Consider the following 18,639-nt stretch of genomic DNA (forward strand, 5'->3'; position numbering starts at 1 on the left):
AGCGGAAGGATAAAGGAGCGTGACGTCTGTATACGTCACACGAGTTTGTTTGCATAAATACTGTAGCCCGTGACTGCGCAGTTATTATTTTCAGATCAGAGACACAGCTGTTATCACCAGAGGAGAAGAAAAAAATACCCGCCGTCGTTTGCTTATAAAGAGTAAGTACAAAGGCAAATTAATTGCCATTACTTGTATTTCTGTCAAATAACAAGGATTTTCAATGTACTGTCTACTGGATCATTTTTTGAGGTCGGAGTGTAAGGCTAACGTTAGAAGAATCTAGCTGATTTGACAAAATTCGAGACCGATCCAGCGAATTAATTTGCTTGATGTACTTCTTTTAAAAGGTCGTGTAAAAATCATATTCGGATCTGTTATTTTTCACCTACGCACAAATTACAACACCAAATGTGGATTTGTTGATTCACCGCCGACGCTAGCCGAGAACAAAGAACCCGGATGTCCTAAAATGGCGGCGTCTTTGACTGTTCAATGTCGGACTGCGTAAACAATTCGTACGGGTCCATTTGAAAGCATTCGTTAACTCGAACCTGTATTTTCGTAGTAATATATCGTAGTGATCCTGCTCGTACAATTCTCATGAATTTGAAGTAAAAGCCACTTTGTGTGACTCGTACTCCTCAATTGTTTGGTTTTAAATCCTTGGTCAAACAGCACAGCGAGTTTATTTACACGACCCATGAAACTCAATATTTGTTTCGAAGTGGTTTACAGACATAATAATAACAAACCAAACTCATCCATGCTGTTTTCAATATTGTGTTGTCTTGTCATGAGATATTAACGAGCCTTTTTATTTCCCTTTACTTTCCACACAGGCTAAGATGCAGATCTTTGTGAAGACGTTGACTGGGAAAACCATCACCCTTGAGGTGGAGCCCAGTGACACCATTGAGAATGTCAAGGCCAAGATCCAAGACAAAGAGGGCATTCCCCCAGACCAGCAGAGGTTGATCTTCGCTGGCAAGCAGCTGGAAGATGGCCGCACCCTCTCTGATTACAACATCCAGAAAGAGTCCACTCTGCACTTGGTGCTCAGGCTGAGAGGAGGTATGCAGATCTTTGTGAAGACCCTCACAGGCAAGACGATCACCCTTGAGGTTGAACCCAGTGACACCATTGAGAATGTGAAGGCAAAGATCCAGGACAAAGAGGGCATTCCCCCAGACCAGCAGAGGTTGATCTTCGCTGGCAAGCAGCTGGAAGATGGCCGCACCCTATCAGACTACAACATCCAGAAAGAATCTACTCTCCATCTTGTCCTTCGTCTGAGAGGAGGCATGCAGATCTTTGTGAAGACGCTGACCGGCAAAACCATCACTCTAGAAGTGGAACCAAGCGACACCATTGAAAATGTCAAGGCCAAGATCCAGGACAAAGAAGGCATTCCCCCAGACCAGCAGAGATTGATCTTCGCAGGCAAGCAGCTTGAAGATGGCCGCACCTTGTCTGACTACAACATCCAGAAAGAGTCCACCCTCCATCTGGTGCTTCGTCTGAGAGGAGGCATGCAGATCTTCGTGAAGACCCTCACAGGCAAAACCATCACTCTAGAAGTGGAACCAAGCGACACCATTGAAAATGTCAAGGCCAAGATCCAGGACAAAGAAGGCATTCCCCCAGACCAGCAGAGGTTGATCTTCGCTGGTAAGCAGCTGGAAGACGGTCGCACCCTTTCAGACTACAACATCCAGAAAGAGTCCACCCTCCACCTGGTGCTACGTTTGAGGGGAGGCATGCAGATATTCGTGAAGACCTTGACGGGCAAAACCATCACCCTTGAGGTGGAACCAAGCGACACCATCGAGAATGTGAAGGCCAAAATCCAGGACAAAGAAGGCATTCCCCCAGACCAGCAGAGGTTGATCTTCGCTGGTAAGCAGCTGGAAGATGGTCGCACCCTGTCAGACTACAACATCCAGAAAGAGTCCACTCTGCACTTGGTGCTCAGGCTGAGAGGAGGTATGCAGATCTTCGTGAAGACCCTCACAGGCAAGACGATCACCCTTGAGGTTGAACCCAGTGACACCATCGAGAACGTTAAGGCAAAGATCCAGGACAAAGAGGGCATTCCCCCAGACCAGCAGAGGTTGATCTTCGCTGGTAAACAGCTGGAAGATGGCCGCACTCTTTCAGACTACAACATTCAGAAAGAATCTACTCTCCATCTTGTCCTCCGTCTGAGAGGAGGCATGCAGATCTTCGTGAAGACGCTCACAGGCAAGACCATCACCCTTGAGGTGGAGCCCAGCGACACAATTGAAAATGTCAAGGCAAAGATCCAGGACAAAGAAGGCATTCCTCCAGACCAGCAGAGGCTGATCTTTGCTGGCAAACAGCTGGAAGATGGCCGCACCTTGTCTGACTACAACATCCAGAAAGAGTCCACCCTCCATCTGGTGCTTCGTCTGAGGGGAGGCATGCAGATCTTCGTGAAGACCTTGACGGGCAAAACCATCACCCTTGAGGTAGAACCAAGCGACACCATCGAGAATGTGAAGGCCAAGATTCAGGACAAAGAAGGCATTCCCCCAGACCAGCAGAGGTTGATCTTCGCAGGCAAACAGCTTGAAGATGGCCGCACCCTCTCTGATTATAACATTCAGAAAGAATCTACTTTGCACTTGGTGCTGCGTCTGAGAGGAGGACAGTAATGGTCAATCCCTGCCCCTTATTCCCAACTTTTTAAAAAACACTTGAGTTCACTTTTTCATCCCATTTTTTTTTACTATGGTTCCTGAGTCAATAAAAGAATTGCAAGTTACGACCACTGTCTCGCTAGATAATTTTTTTTGTGTCTGTGTATATAATTGGGTAATTGCATTAATCATGAGTTGTTAAGCTCAATGCTACAAGTGAAGAGAATTAGATGTTAAAGGGACAGTTTGGTCAATTTCAACATGCAGTTGTAATGCTCACACTACCCTGGACCTGTCAGTACCTGAGATTTTTTTTTTTCTTCTTCAGTCGTTTCCGAGATCCTGGTCATTGTAATGGGGGCAGCTCTTTGTTTACATTTCAAAAAAACATTTATTTATTCCCAAAAACATCTAAAAGGTTATAAAACATCAGCAGACAACTAGCAAACAGCAGTACCTTTTGGGAAAATATTTGGAGTTGGCCTATGTTTCATTTTTTTAAAAATGTAAACAAACGCTGCCCCCATTAGAATTGCTCATATCTCGGAAAGGGCTGAGCCGAAAAATGTGGCATCACCAGGTACTGACAAGTCAAGGATAGCGTGAGCAATACAACTGCATGTTGAAATTGACCAAACTGTCCCTATAAAGTGTATGGCTTCAATCAATAACTCCTGCAATGACCCTCCCTGGTGACCTTGAATTAGGGTGTTGACATAAACTTAATATGTTGACTGAGGTTCATGTTTCAATATAGTCCAGGAAACAGTTTTTTTGACTGGCTTCTAATCAGTGTTGGGCAAGTAACTCATATGATAACATGTTACGGTCTTTTCAAAATAATCCCTTGCCTTACATTTTAAATATAGTACTATTGTAGTGCATTACACTGCTTTCACATTATTTTAGTACTTATGCCACAAGAACTGTAGGCCTAAATATGGATTTGCCAATTTATTACATTGTATATCAAGCTCATGAGTCATGACTTTTTCACCTCTTATACAGGAGTTTTTTTGGCAGCATGCAGACTAAAAACTACCAGGTTGAGGAATAGTTTTTCTGAGCCACCACACTAAATACCACTACAATCCAGGTAATTGTAATGCAATTGTAACTTAAGTTATTTAGCATTGTAAGTAAATATTACAGATTTTTGCAATGTCTTACATTACTTCATTACAGCAAAAAGTAATGCATAACTGCCCAACACTCATAACGGCAGTGGTTGAAAGAAGAATTTAAGAGCATTCATGTGTAATGGCACATCAAAGTTTAAGCGACCCTGCGTTGTCTACATGTGACATCTGCCGTAAAATAAAGTGGAATAAGAAAATTAACGGATTTGAAGTATGGATTCTTCCATTTTAAGGGATTAAATGGGTTTCGTATCAAATTCTCTTGGTTAATATTTTCTGATCTTTGAGTAATCTTCAATCAGGAACCATCTTCTTAAACACAGAATTGGTGCTACTGGGAATCTACTGTAATAAAGAGATTCAGTACTGTCAGATTTGGATCTCCCAAAAACTTAAGTCACTAACAAACCCATGGGTTTCAGTAGGCCTGCTCAAGCTTTACCTGCAAATGAAAACCATTCGGCTACAAAAAACATGATTAGAGTGTTAGTGAATCTGGGGAATGACCCACACTTTCCCATACTGAATTATCTTAACACAGAGCAAACACGAGACTTTTCGGTCGTCAAGGCCGTGTTAGTCACTCACACAGACTACTATAGAAGTCAGTGGTCACTCACCAGAGCAACATTGGCCTGAGGCTATGACCAAAGGGCATCACCCATACAGGTAGAACATCACCGCTCTGAAAAGACTGTTGTACAACAGCTCCCCCTGCAGACCAATCTTGGAAATGTGTCGAGTAGGTCTGTCAGGTAGGTCAACAGCTTTACTGTTGTTTACTGCTTCATTAATAATCTAACTAATTATCCTACACAACAATATGGGCTGTCAAGACAATATACAAAAAAAGACCATAGGCTATAATAGGCCTACTTTTGTCTTTGAGCTTCTTAGAGTGGAAACTATTTGCCACGATCTTGGGAAAATATTGTGTATTGTAGCTTATTGTATTTCTGATTTCTGAATTAAGGAGAGAACTACACTGATTCATAGATATCTCAGTAAGACATTCACTTTTCTTTTTTTATCTTGACTTTGTTCCTGAAACAGGGGTCTAATCATGGGGACAAATTATTTATTTTAGTTGGCTACAGAATGAGATTTCAGACAATACGCCCACACCTAATCTTCATTTAATTGGCACCCACCTGCAGATTTCTGAAATGTGCGAAGATGTATTTTCTGACTGAATAGTAGCCTATATTCCCTATTTGTCTGAGGTTGTAAATATGTGACATTTCATCGCAGTCTGCCCACCCACCCGACACCCCGGTCTGTCTGCACCTAGTCAGACTGATTAACCCGCTGTGACACTTAAGTTTACACTGCATGTCAGGTTATGTCAAGATGAAATGGTCATCTCCCTTGCAGTCTTTGCAAAAGTCATAGTAGGAGCACAGCAGCTACATTACAAAAAGTGCCCCTCTAAAAACTAGGAGAAATTCCTCAAAATGTGCTTAAAATAGGCCTATATTTCAATAGGCCTAAAAAATTTGCCAGTGGGGGTTGACACTTTTTCTTGGTCGAGTTGAGAAGTACTGAAACAAGGATCATTTTAGAACAAAAGTAGATTAATCTCTCCAAGACAAGACAGTTTACTTTCTTGAAGATCAATGTAGGGTTTGCTGTGTAGTGTTGGTGTAGGCTACCTCTGTTATTACTATTTAGCCTAACTACAAACCCTCGCTAAACCATAAGCATAGGCCCCTGCATTGTCAGACGCCTGAGCCCCTCTTAGAACATTATGATGAGCAGCACTGTTATTTTGGGGTAGTCAAATATTCTAGGCAAGGCCTGCTGTTTCACAGGGCCCAAAATAATCACCCCTGCCCTTTGACTTTCCCCACTTTAATGTCCAGTTCCTCCTGCAGGAAATGTTCTGCCCCAGATTTCCACCCTGAACTACAAGCTTGTTTGAAAGCCATTGCTTGGCATTAGGGTTGATATAGCCTGACGCTATCAGTTCGAAGGCAGGTGTGTGTGTGTGTGTGTGTGTGTGTGTGTGTGTGTGTGTGTGTGTGTGTGTGTGTGTGTGTGTGTGTGTGTGTGTGTGTTAGACACAAAGCATATGATACTCCATACAAGATCAGCGGCTACCTTTATTGGAAGTGAAAATAATCGTTAGAAATAGTGTTTTCAAACTTACAGGCCTACAAGTCAGGTCAGTATGTTGCTTGTTTGAAACTGGAGACACACGAACTGACGTTCGAGCTATGCGCTTTCCCAAAATTATAGCTCCCTTCATAAGATTACTTGAATACTTAGGGTTGCACAGCGTGCGTAAGCTATTGGCTTCTTTGCCTCCAGTCACTCACCACTAGTAGAGCGTGCAAGACAGCAGAGGTGACCGCGGTGATTTCCCCAGTGCGCAAGCATGGCTGGTGGATGTTTGGCATTCGCTTGGACACTTTTGGATTACAAAACGGAGAAGTTTGTCATTGCTAAAAATAAGAAAATTGGCATTCTATTCAGACTTATTCAGTTGTCAGTCATTGGATACCTCATTGGGTAAGTAGCCTAGTAATACAGTGAATCATTTTGCACGTGCACTTTGTCGCGTTCGTTCTTGAAAACATAGCCTATGTGCCGTATAACAGGTGGCGAATTATCTAGCCCTACATGTAGGCCTAATCTATCATTTCATCACAGACAATGACGTTTCCCCGAAAGTGTGGATGTTGTTTAAAGTTGAAATTCAAGACATAAAGCAGACCAGCCCGTACGACTGAAATATCTCGGCTGCCGTGCGGTCTATTAATAGGGCACAAATGTAGCCTACAGCGCAAAAGCGCATTTAACTTTGTCAAGTGTCCACTTTGTATGACTGTATGCTTGAAACAGTATTTCAACAGGTCTGAGAACATTTATCAGTCAGCCATTCCAATTGTAGATTGTGGTGTGACTGTTTCAGTGTAGCTACTTAATTTGGGTCGTGTCATGTTTCAGAATCTGCTATGCGTAGAAGTAGGATAGGATATGGGGTCAATAAGCGTACCAAATTTCAGAGGACTATTTTCCTTGCCCCTTATCAGTTTTGGATTGAGGACTGAGTACAGCCTTTATCTGAAACCTAAAATAGGTTTATTTATATATATTTTCGTGCCAAACAGCCACTGTGATAATAAAGCAACTTTGTTAATAAAGCATTTAACTTTGCCTCCCGTTGGTTGATAGAGCATGATGAACTGTTCATGACCTGCTGAGTCTATTTAAATACTGTTAATCCAGATAGTTGTGTCGACCACTGTTCCCTGTGCTTAAAATTCTGTATCCTTCACTGATGACACATGTGCCTGCCTTTGGCACACCCTTCATCCCCACAGCTGGGTCTTCCTTTGGAAAAAGGGATACCAGGAGAAAGAGGAGGCAGTACAGAGTTCTGTCATTACAAAGCTGAAGGGAGTCACTCTGATTAACAGCACTGCAGGGCCTCAGATTTGGGGACCAGAAGACTATGTCATCCCTCCACAGGTGTGTCTCCTGTGAACATAAGTTGCATCAACTCGAGTGGTTTTGCATGGGTTAGCCTCCCTATTCTTCACAATTTACATGCACACTGGCATCAGGGAAGCCGACACGGGGATAAAGGAGTAAGGTGTCCCGGCTCAGGGAGAGACGGGGGGCCCAAACTGGGTCCTCATTACATTGTATTAATTTGAGCCATTTAGATGACTTATCTTGGGCCCGGCCAAAGCTGTCAGCGGCTCTGCCAGCATACTAGTCTAGCCTGTGCTCAGATGTAATGGGATGAAACCACAAACGAACAAAAAGTGAATTGGATGTAAACAAACACCAAGACAAACCCAAGGCAGTCTCATATTACAAGTGCTAAAAAGCTTTTTACTGCCAACATTTGGTCAGATGGACCTATTAGCAGCGTTTTATTTATCTGATGTGGGCATTTGTAACACGAGCTTGACTTGAATTTCTCTAGTAGTCTTCCAAATAGCGCCATAGGATGATAGGAACTTCCGACTCCAGCAAGGAGGCCTAGGCAATTTCATTCAGCCTAGACAGACACTGATAGCAACATTGACTAGCACAAACCCTCTTCTCTTAGAAGAACAATACATGTTAATAGTTTTTTATTTGCTCATGGCATGCAGGGCTGAATTGGTGAACCAGACACCTGTGACTGAGCCCTGGGGGAGTTTGAGGAGGGGTCAGGGCAGGAGGGGTCCCCAGACTAAAGCCATGCAGCACATGCAAAGTGAAAGTCAGCTAAGCATTAAAGGCCCAGTGTATAGAATTGTTTGATATGCATTATTTCCATTTGTGTGGCTGGAGTCATTTTATTGAATATTTAGCACCTCTATCAATAAATTATGCATTAAGTAGTCCCATTGGCTTTAAATTTCACATTTGTGCAGGTGGTCCAACCTCCACATGTTGAACTGCATAACTTTATCAGGGACATACAGGGTTCTGAAAATCTTTTTTTTTTCATTTTGACATGAGAAACTGCAATGAGTATCAAATAGTCAAATTTCGCAGGAGAGAAGGAATATTGTTCCAAAGCAAACCTTCCTGGATTATGACAAATATACTGCCTGAATTTGTATGGAATCAGAAAACACCAGGTGGTTTGGAGGGAGACGTTGGTCTGCTTTCTTGGCAGGGGATTTTTTCTGTTTTGTGGCAAAACAGTGCACTACACATTGTACTGTATAACGAGAAAAGATTCCACATTCCAAATGGGTAAACAAGGTTTACGTTAGGTGATAACGTTTCAGCTGCTCTTGCCTTTCCATCACTGCACGAATGAATGAATGAACTAGAAATATACTCAGAGAGTGCAGACCTCCGCCAAGGAAGCTATTTGATAGAACATTTGACTATGTTACACCCATTTTTTTCAATTCTTTCTGCTTTGTTTTTGTGGAGTTAGAAACTGGAATGTCAAAATTTGCGCTATCCCACAATAGAACCTTTTAAAAAAAATACTGGATCCGCATCGTGATCCAGATCAGCACCAAAATGTTATCTCTTCTTCCTTCTGTTATTTCCAACAAATTTCATCCAAATCCATTTATGACTTTTTGAGTTATCCTGTTGACAGACAGACAAATAAACAAACAGACAGACAAACCAACGTGACCACAAACACAACCTCTTTGTGTAAGGTAATGAATGAATGAATGAATGAATGAATGAATGAATGAATGAATGAATGAATGAATGAATGAATGAATGAATGAATGAATGAATGAATGAATGAATGAATACCTGATTGTATGAGTGCATAAATTCATTAATGGATGCATGAATGAGTGAATAAATTGGTTTACTGAAGTGATTGATGGATGGATAAATAGATGGATGTGTGAAAGTTAAGCATTCAGCATTGCCATTCTTTTTTTCTTTTTAGGGTGAACAAATCTTCTTCATTGTGACCAATTACATAGAAACCCCAAACCAGAGACTGGGCATCTGTCCCGAGGTACTAAATTGACTATAACTGACAATAACTGATAAATGGTATAAGCATATTAATACAGATTGCTACAGGAGTTTTTTAAATAATGTGTAAACATAAGCATTTACCTGCATTGTTGATGTACTGTAAACCAAACTATATATGTGTCAGAAAGAATGGATAAACTATAACAGACAAATTGTGCAGGTACACACTGATAGTACTGTAGGGTACATAGCATTTCATGTGTCATGACTGTGTCTCATACCTTTTTTGTATCACTACAGAGCCGTAGGGTTCCTGATGGCCTCTGTGTGGTGGATGAAGATTGTCCTGAGGGGGAAATTGTTGCTGCTGGCCATGGTAAGACCTTTCTGTCAGATATGATCATACCGGATGTGCAAGCTCACCCCAGTGCTGATGTTAATGATGAATTCTGGTAGGAAGTGGTAATATTGCACTGTTTTACAGCCCTGGAATGTTTCTGCATAGTCTGTAAGAGATGTTCGATTTTAAGTCATGGGACTTGTTAACCTATTTTTTGAGGTGTGCATGTGTTTGGGGCAGAGTGTTATGGGCCTTCTTGCCTGTGCGCGCTGCTAATGATTTGTAGTTTAAATTGAGTCCAGAGTCCCGCCACACTTCAACTTAAGGCCCAGTGAGAATTGCTGCCCTTTGTCCTGCCTGACATGGGGCAATGTACTGTATAATCTGTCATATGTTCCTTGCAGTAATTGGGTGCAGTCATTGCAACATGCATCAGTTAAAAACAGATGAAGTAAATTAATACATGAGGAAACAGGATAAAAAATGGTTGTGCATCCATGTCCATGTTATATCTACAAATGTTAGGACTGGGCTCTGTGCGAAACGCAGGCACAGTAAAACAATGTTAATTCAACTTAGAGAATTCATCATCATCATCATCATCATCATCATCATCATCTTCATCATCAAGTTTAGCCTTGGGCTAGTTTTCATCAATAGTCCTTGAGATTAAAAATTAAATGGTATACAATAGAATAATAAAGTAAAGCAGCAGTCAAAAACAAAATGAAATAAAATACAGATAAAAACAATAAACAAATCACTCATGTCCCCATTGTTTTACTGTGCCTGCGTTTCGCACAGAGCCCAGTCCTAACATTTGTAGATATAACATGGACATGGATGCACAACCATTTTTTATCCTGTTTCCTCATGTATTAATTCAGTGTTTCTCAACCTTTTTTTGGGCGAGGCACCGTTTTAATTCATGAAAAATTTCAAGGCACCCCAAACCAACGAGCCGTAACATGACATCGCATCCGATACCACACAAGCTTAGAAAAGTAACACATTTGGAGACGTCACACGACCTACATTCAAAGTTGCATTAACTGGGGCGACCTATATTTACTTTATTGTGCGTAAATGGCATATGAAAGATTACACTGACTAGCATTAACTTATCAATTTAGACAAATATGTATCATATTACAGAATTTATTTATCAGCCATGTTTCCGCGGCACCCCTGAGGGGGGCCCGCGGCACCCCAGGGTGCCCCGGCACCCCTGTTGAGAAACACTGTATTAATTTGAAGAGTTCAGATGCAAAAACCCCTAACTCCATTTCTAAAGACCTGCACTTCTATATTCTTAGAGAACCCTGTTGTTGGTTTGGTTTACATTCATGTACTTGATAATACATATAAATAGTTATATTACATAAATTAAATAAAAAAATAAGCAGTTTTGATAGCTTTATATTAAATAAAAATGAATTAAGATTATTTTCTGAAATGGCACTTAGGGGGTTTTGCATCTGAACTCTTCATTTACTTCATGTGTTTTTAACTGATGCATGTTGCAAGATATTGGTATCATTTTGTGTCAATGGTTACAGGTTTGGGTCTCTTTAAGAGCACATTTAAGTTGTAATTTAAAGTTCTTGAAAGAGCCAGAGCTCTTCAGGTTACCTGGAAGAGCATTCCATTTTAATGTGGCCTTGTAGGAAGAAGAGGACTGCCCGAATGCTGTGCGAGGATGGTACTACAATCATTAACTGATGCAATTCTAATTGACATCCTCTAGACTCTAGAGTGGATTTGATAAATGCTGCATGCGTCAGTTAAACATAACATACAAAAGCACAGAATATGTGCAAGGAAAAAACCTAAAGCAAGAGCAATACATTTAGCATGTGTCAGTTAAACGTCAAACAGAAAATGTGAACATACGGTAGATGAAACAGAAAAGGGGGCTAACTGCATGTCTGTGTCAACAGGTGTTAAGACAGGGCACTGTGTAAACACCACCGGGACCTGTGAGATTCATGGATGGTGCCCTGTAGAACGGAGCTACAAACCCACGTGAGAGAGAGAGAGAGAGAGAGAGAGAGAGAGAGAGAGAGAGAGAGAGAGAGAGAGAGAGATTCTTCTTAATGTCAGTTTATGTTAATTTCAATTACGTTGTATATCTGTGAGAAGTTACGATATCACCTCACACTGGTAATCATCTTGAACTTTTCTGTCTGTTTTTAAATATGAACAGGGAGGCCTTGTTGGGAAGAGCAGAAAACTTCACCATTTACATCAAGAACTTTGTCCGCTTTCCTAAATTCGATTTCTCCAAGTGAGTATGTGTCACACAGGGCTGTGCCATGTTTTAGTTTGATATATTCTGGAAAAGTTTTTTGTCACGGGACAAGTTGTTGTTTCAAACGTTCTCATGCTGTCCTGACATATACGTAGGCCTACCTGCCTACGCCTGCTGTCTGAGACCACACACTATTCTGCAATCAGTCACCACCACAGCCATTGACTGGCCTGTCATACGGCAAAGTTTGTCATCTGAAGCATTTGTGACAGTATAGGTGTACACCGTAAATCAGACAGTGTTAACTTAGCATGTACACACGGGTGTAGAGTACTCATAGAGTAGGTCCTATTGTCTAGGAGGTGCCAAGTTAATGCTGCAAAATTTACTGTGTGCGTTGTGCTGCTCATGACAGACGGATGGTCAGTGTGGCCGGCCGTTAACTGGTCTGTCAGGCTGTGAGGCCTATCATCAGAGCCATTTGGGGTAGCATACACAGTGAATCCTTATCCCTCTAAAATATAACATCCTGATGTCTCATACTAATTTCTGTGTGTATGGTGTGTGTAAACAGTTTTTTATTTCATCGATTTCATTTATGCATAGCTTTTTACAAAACATTTTTGTAAATTTATATTTTTATGCAATAGGTGTTACAGTAGGTGTTATAGTACATATAAATACACTTATCTTTTTTGCGTGAAGCACTTTGAATTGCACCTATACAAAAATGTGCTATATAAATAAATGTGCCGGGCCGTACCAGAAGTTACTGCAAGCATTCAGTCAGTGTGGTTGGCCGTTGACTGGTCTGTCAGGCCGTGGGGCCTGTCATCTGAGTCATTTGGGACAGCATACTCAGTGAATCGGACAGTGTTAATTCAACACACTGAGAGACACATTTAACATGCATAGTTTTGCTTTTACTCTCTTGATTGTTGAATTAACTCAGCAGAAGTTAATGCAAGCATTCAGTCAGTGTGGCCGGCCGTTGACTGGTCCGTCAGGCCGCGGGGCCTGTCATCTGAAGCATTTGTGCCAGCGTCTGTACTGTGTGCTGCTCATGACAGGTGTCAGCAGGAAGGGCTCAAGTTCTCAGATTTCAGCTGGGCCGTTGTTTGACTTGCAACCCAACTTGGACCCAACCATGGCAATCAAGACAGGCAAAGCCCAAACAAAAGACAGTGCAAGATTGCAGCTTTGGAATTTTCTCATGACCTATAATGCTTATGGGAATAATAAAAGTATAAGAATATAGTAATAGTATAGTGAAAGTGAAAGCCGAAAGCCCAACTGGGAAACTCCAACTCCCATTGTCATTGTGACACAGCACTCCACAGCACACAAGTGTTCACTGCACACTGCACACAACGAAATTGCATGTATGCCTCACCCGTGCAAGGGGGCAGCCCCCAATGGCGCCCCAAGGGAACAGTGCGGCGGGACGGTACCATGCACAGTCATGGAGGAGGATGGGGCAGAGCATTGGTTAATTGTTCCCCCCACCAACCTGGCGGGTTGGGAGTCAAAGCGGCAACCTTTGGGTTACAAGTCTGACGCCCTAACCGCTTACCCATGACTGCCCATAATAGTATAGCAATAGTATGAGAAATGGATGATATCCATGGCATGGATGACATTTTCATATGGGACATAATGTGTGCAGTCAGTCCTGCCTCATTTTAATAGCGTGACATTGTTTTTGTCAGGAATAACAATAGTGCCTTAGTATGTGTGTGTGTTGTGGGGGATTCGGGCAAGTCACACTTGCTTCCCCACCTCAATTTTGTCTGAAATGTATGGATATTATGCATAAAATTAATAAGCCAGCATATTCCATACAGACAAGGCAAACTGAAAATGTATATGTTGATTGGATGTATGCATGCTTCATACAATAATCATGTTTTTACAACTTTCTTCCTTTCTAGGTCTAATATTCTTGAATCTGGGGATGACAGCTACCTTAAAAAGTGTACGTTTGATGCAGACCACAACCTTTACTGTCCCATCTTCCGCCTGGGGGACCTCATCAGTTGGACCGGACACAGCTTTGAGGAGATGGCTGTGCTGGCAAGTGATCTCGACTTTGTTTCATTTCAACATGAGTGGCACCCACCCAATACTGAATATACAATGCAATGAAGATCCTATTCTGGCCCCCCCCCCCCCCCCCCCCCCCCCCCCCCCTAAGGTGCCGTTTCCACGCAGCAGGATATTTTTTTAAGCAGGGTATTTTTTTTCTCCTGTTAGGTGTAAACGCAACATGTGGATAAAAAAAATCCTCCATTGTAACAAATGCGTTTCAGACCCCTAAACAGGATATTTTTTTCTCCTGCTATTTTTTTCTCCTGCACCTGGATTTTTAAATATCTGCTACGTGGAAACGGAAGGCCAAAACCAATGCAAAACCAATACAAGCAGGAAAAAAAAATATCCACATATGAAAATATCCAGCTACGTGGAAACGGCACCTAAGTGACACCATAACACCACTCTGAGAAATCTGATATTGATAACCATTGTACACCTGACACCTATTTACAGTTTTATTGATTTAATTGACTCTGTTCTGTTCTTTCTATAAAGTGTTTGTTTATTTTGTTCATCTATTGGATCCCCATTAGCTGTTCTTCTTCTCAAAATTGACTAATTTTAAAAAATAGCCTATTGTAGCTGTATTCCACCATTCTGTTATTCTTCAGTTACTTTTGTACGTATGTAAAGTGTATTTGCAATGACTGTAATGCATAAATGCTGTATTTGTTTATTCTCTTCTCTTTAGGGTGGCGCGATTGGAGTTGCAATTGAGTGGAATTGTGATCTTGATAAAGATTATTCACTCTGCAATCCCCAGTACAGCTTTGCTCGTTTGGACGCTACCTCAAACAGCTCCAGCACATCAGGCTACAATTTCAGGTACTGTAAACACAATGTAAAAAACGTCTGTGGCTTTGTCAGTTTAACATTGAAAACACGATAAAAAATAGGGTTGCCAACTGCCCAGGGAAAAATACTGTAAGGGACCCCTTCTTTGCGTGGAAGGTGTGGGGGTCCTCCCCCAGAACATTCTGTGTCTCTAAGATACAATTTCCTGCATTTTAACCAAATTGCTTCCCGTTTCAGCTAGATTTGGACCTGTACTATTTTTTCTAAATACGGGAAGATTCCGTATTTCAAGGGACTATTGGCAACCCTAGTAATAAGGCAACTTTTTTTCTAGGTACACCCAGTATTTCAAAGATGGCAATGGGGAAACGTACCGTACCCTTTACAAAGTATACGGGATCAGGATTGACATCATGGTTAATGGACGGGTATGATCAAGTCCACATTCAGTCAGTTTCTTACAGCTTTGTCATCTGAAATGTTTAACCATAGTTGTCTCTTTGTCAGGCTGGAAGATTCAGCATCATCCCAACTGTCATAAGTATTGGATCAGGCCTTGCTTTAATGGGAGCTGTGAGTACTTGTACAAGCACATTTGAAAAATAGTACCTTGTGAATTTCTGCCAGCAGTAATAATTTGTCTTTTCTTAGCAGGTTCTTGCTCCTTATATTAAAATACTATTTTATCCAATCCTGTTCTTCACAATCCAATTTAGAATTCTTAAATTTGTCTGAGTGTTTTGTCTGAAATTAGACAATAAGACAATACAGCAATACAAATTCAAATAAATATGCTAAACGTTTTTTTTTTATTGTGTATGAAATGCTACCTTTAATGCAACCATTTTGTTCTTCTTCTTCAGGGAGTATTCATCTGTGACATGCTCTTGGTCTACCTGATGCCAAATAGTTCTTTCTACCGTGAAAAGAAATTTGAAACTGACAAGTAAGGGGAATAAATGAGACAAGCTTTTCACACCTGGTGCTAATTATTTTAATCCGAGTAATGTAATTTACACCAGAGATCTTGCACTGAGAGATCTTGACTTATGTTTTGCTCATCTATAACATCATTATATAGGCCTACATATCTAGAGGTAATATTTTATTCCTCCCTAAATACAAAATGCACAAACAAATCAAACGCATCGCATTGACTCTCAGTTCATGTCTGTGTATTGTCGTGTTTGCTGATGGTTACCTCTCCCATTTACTTTAGGAGCAAAGGACAGAAGAAACACAAAGATCCTAAGAGCCACAAGGACCACCGCGATCACAGAGACCATAAATCAGCACACCACCACAGGGACAGGCATAGGCACAGGAAACGTCCGACAGAGGAGCAGAAGGTTAAGGCAGAGGGACAGAAGCTTAAAGCGGAGGAACAGAAACTGAAGGTCGTCACAATCCAAAATTAGCTCCTACTGCTGTAAAGGGACGTGGACATGGGGACGAGGAGGGCTATTCTAATGGGCGTCTCAATGGACGACTTCCACATTAAGGCTCTCATGACCCATCATTTGAAATGAAGACAATGTTCATGCAGATTGGATTAGCAACGATATCCTGGAAAGTGCTTGAATTTTCTGTTTCGGCCTCATGGAAAGGCAACAAGTTATATTTATCTTGTCTATGAGGCCATCAGTGCTTGTATGTTGAGTTTTCTTTTTTAAACTCCTTCAAACAGGCAACTGAGAAATTGTTGTTTTAGCCACAAGGTGGCACTGTGTTGTTTATATGGTTCTGGCCTGGTTCTCACCAGACAGTGTGTGTATGGGTGCATCCCAATATGTGACCTTGCCTCCTCCACTTGTGCTTGTCTCCTCGTCCCGCCTCCTGGCCCCTCCTCCATGGAGAAAACGATTAAGTTTCCCAGCTGTCAGCCTCGCCACAACAACTTTTGAGGGACTGTTTTTCATTCACCATCCCAATTGCAAATGAGAAAAAGACTTAACAATTGAGCTTTTGTAAGATATTGAAATATAATGCTGTTGTCAGTGATGTCATCATGACGAGAAGCAAGTGGAGGAGGCAAGTGGAGGAGGCAAGGTCACATATTAAAACGCACTCTGTGTCATACGGCTCTGGTGTGTGTGTAGCTTCGGCGCTCCCTGGTGGAGCAGAACTACACACACTACCCGTCTGGTACACAGCCATAGAGCACGCCATGGGTTCAGCCAGAAAATAGACTATTTATTGCATTTTTATAGCATTTATTGCTTTAACATCGACACCAGCTCGCATTGAGTTGTCACAGGACAGATTATAGACTATATTCATTGACTCTTTAGAGATTAACAGAAAGGTTTTTGAAGGAATTTGTTGGTGATGAGGCTGCGCAGAAACAATAAAGGCTCCGTCTATTTTCTGCCTGAACCCATGGCGTGCTCTATGGCTGTGTACCAGACGGTAGTGCGTGTAGCTCTGCTCCACCAGGGTCGCAGAATCTACACACACACCGTCTGGTGAAAACCAGGCTACCTGTTGTGTTCTATTTTCAATAAATATGGCATTAGTCATTAGTTTATTAGCATTTCATACTTAACATTTCTTCTCATGGGAATGGAACCATAGAATCAGGGGGGCAGGCAGATGGGAAAAGTTCTCCAGCTACTGGGTCAAGTTATTCTTGTTTTAAATCCTCCACATGGCTGTTGTAGGACTCGTCACTGACACTCTTGGCCCGACAGCTTTAGGCAAACATGCACTGAAGTCCTATTCTGTCTTAACTATTTTTACCGAAGCCGTGCTGCATGTATAAGGTTACAATGATTTTAATTGGCACATGCCGTATGGAACGTTACTGGAACTAAAGAAGAGAGTAGACAGGTCAGTAATGTGTTTCTCATGGAGCACAAAAACGTTCTCCTTGAATCTTGTTAGCTCTGCTGATTTGTGTTGTCAGTTTTATAGTTGTCTGTGTATTTAGCACAATACCGGACACTGTCAAGAATAGCACTTCAGCATGTTAAGTATGTAAGCATGTTAATTCTGCCATCACTTCATGAACCGTGACATTGGCCTCTAGATGTGATATATAATGTACAGTTGACAGTACAATTGCACAGCAGGATATTCCCATAAATACAGTTCAAAAGGATTATATTCCAATAGTAGGCGCACTTGTACCCTTATATTTCTTGCACCTTGATATATTGCTAGCATGCTGTTTAAGGTGTGTATTAGAATATTTATTTCTAGAATATACGATGCACCTTCACAAATGTCATTCTTTTCATTAATATTTCATCAATTTCTAAGTATTATTTACAGAAATATTTTAGCATTGTAAATATTCATGAAAAGGATCAAGGAATTTGAATGTCCAGCAATTGTTGGACCATGAGGACATTTGAAATAACAGTTTAGCCAGAATGGGCTCATACTAAAACACATGCACTTACTGGGGGACATAAAGGTCAAAGAAAGGCCCTTCAGGTCACAGTCACGCTTCCAATGAATTGTGAATAGATTGATATGCACACTCAAAACCAGTGGTCTATTACCTTTTAATGTGTTCAGCTCAGCAGCAAACACACAGTGTGTGCATGTGTAAATAACCAACATAATCTTCAACATCAGTCTTAAAAATTAATTTCTAGGTGAGAGCACTATCTGAATATTTTTTCTTTTAAAAAGGGATACTTCGGACTTGGATGTGCATTGTGTTTAAATATATTATTGACAACAAACAAACATACAAAACTTAAGGACAATGACAAATGGATTGCTAATGACCTAACATTACTAATAAACAGTGAAGACAGAGCTCTCTGCTATTGGTATCAAAGTTCCCTTCTACTGTAACGACAGATGGTTTGACATGGCCCCATGCCGCCAATTAGAGTGAAAACAGGTCATTATCCATTAGTGTGCTAGGGTGTGTACATAACTTTCAACTTCAGTAAGATAATCAATAAAATCTATTCGTGGCAACGTCATTCCAAAGCA

At 41.3% G+C, this 18,639-nt stretch overlaps 2 protein-coding genes across 2 annotated transcripts; both read left to right on the forward strand.

The window, feature by feature from the left end:
• The first annotated feature begins 52 nt into the window (after positions 1-52).
• ubb (ubiquitin B) lies at positions 53-2,788 on the forward strand. Its single transcript, XM_063204090.1, has 2 exons — positions 53-161; positions 843-2,788. The coding sequence occupies exon 2, from the start codon at positions 849-851 to the stop codon at positions 2,676-2,678; it is 1,830 nt and encodes a 609-aa protein (XP_063060160.1). The 5' UTR covers positions 53-161; positions 843-848; the 3' UTR covers positions 2,679-2,788.
• A 3,183-nt stretch (positions 2,789-5,971) lies between these two features.
• On the forward strand, positions 5,972-17,210 carry p2rx5 (purinergic receptor P2X, ligand-gated ion channel, 5). The gene is made up of 12 exons (XM_063204093.1): positions 5,972-6,313; positions 7,129-7,276; positions 9,174-9,245; positions 9,509-9,584; positions 11,489-11,573; positions 11,755-11,835; positions 13,731-13,872; positions 14,585-14,718; positions 15,023-15,116; positions 15,196-15,261; positions 15,552-15,634; positions 15,908-17,210. The coding sequence occupies exons 1-12, from the start codon at positions 6,180-6,182 to the stop codon at positions 16,104-16,106; spliced, it is 1,314 nt and encodes a 437-aa protein (XP_063060163.1). The 5' UTR covers positions 5,972-6,179; the 3' UTR covers positions 16,107-17,210.
• Positions 17,211-18,639: the final 1,429 nt, after the last annotated feature.

The sequence above is a fragment of the Engraulis encrasicolus genome, chromosome 7, assembly GCF_034702125.1.
Source record: "Engraulis encrasicolus isolate BLACKSEA-1 chromosome 7, IST_EnEncr_1.0, whole genome shotgun sequence".
Taxonomy (NCBI): Eukaryota; Metazoa; Chordata; class Actinopteri; order Clupeiformes; family Engraulidae; genus Engraulis; species Engraulis encrasicolus.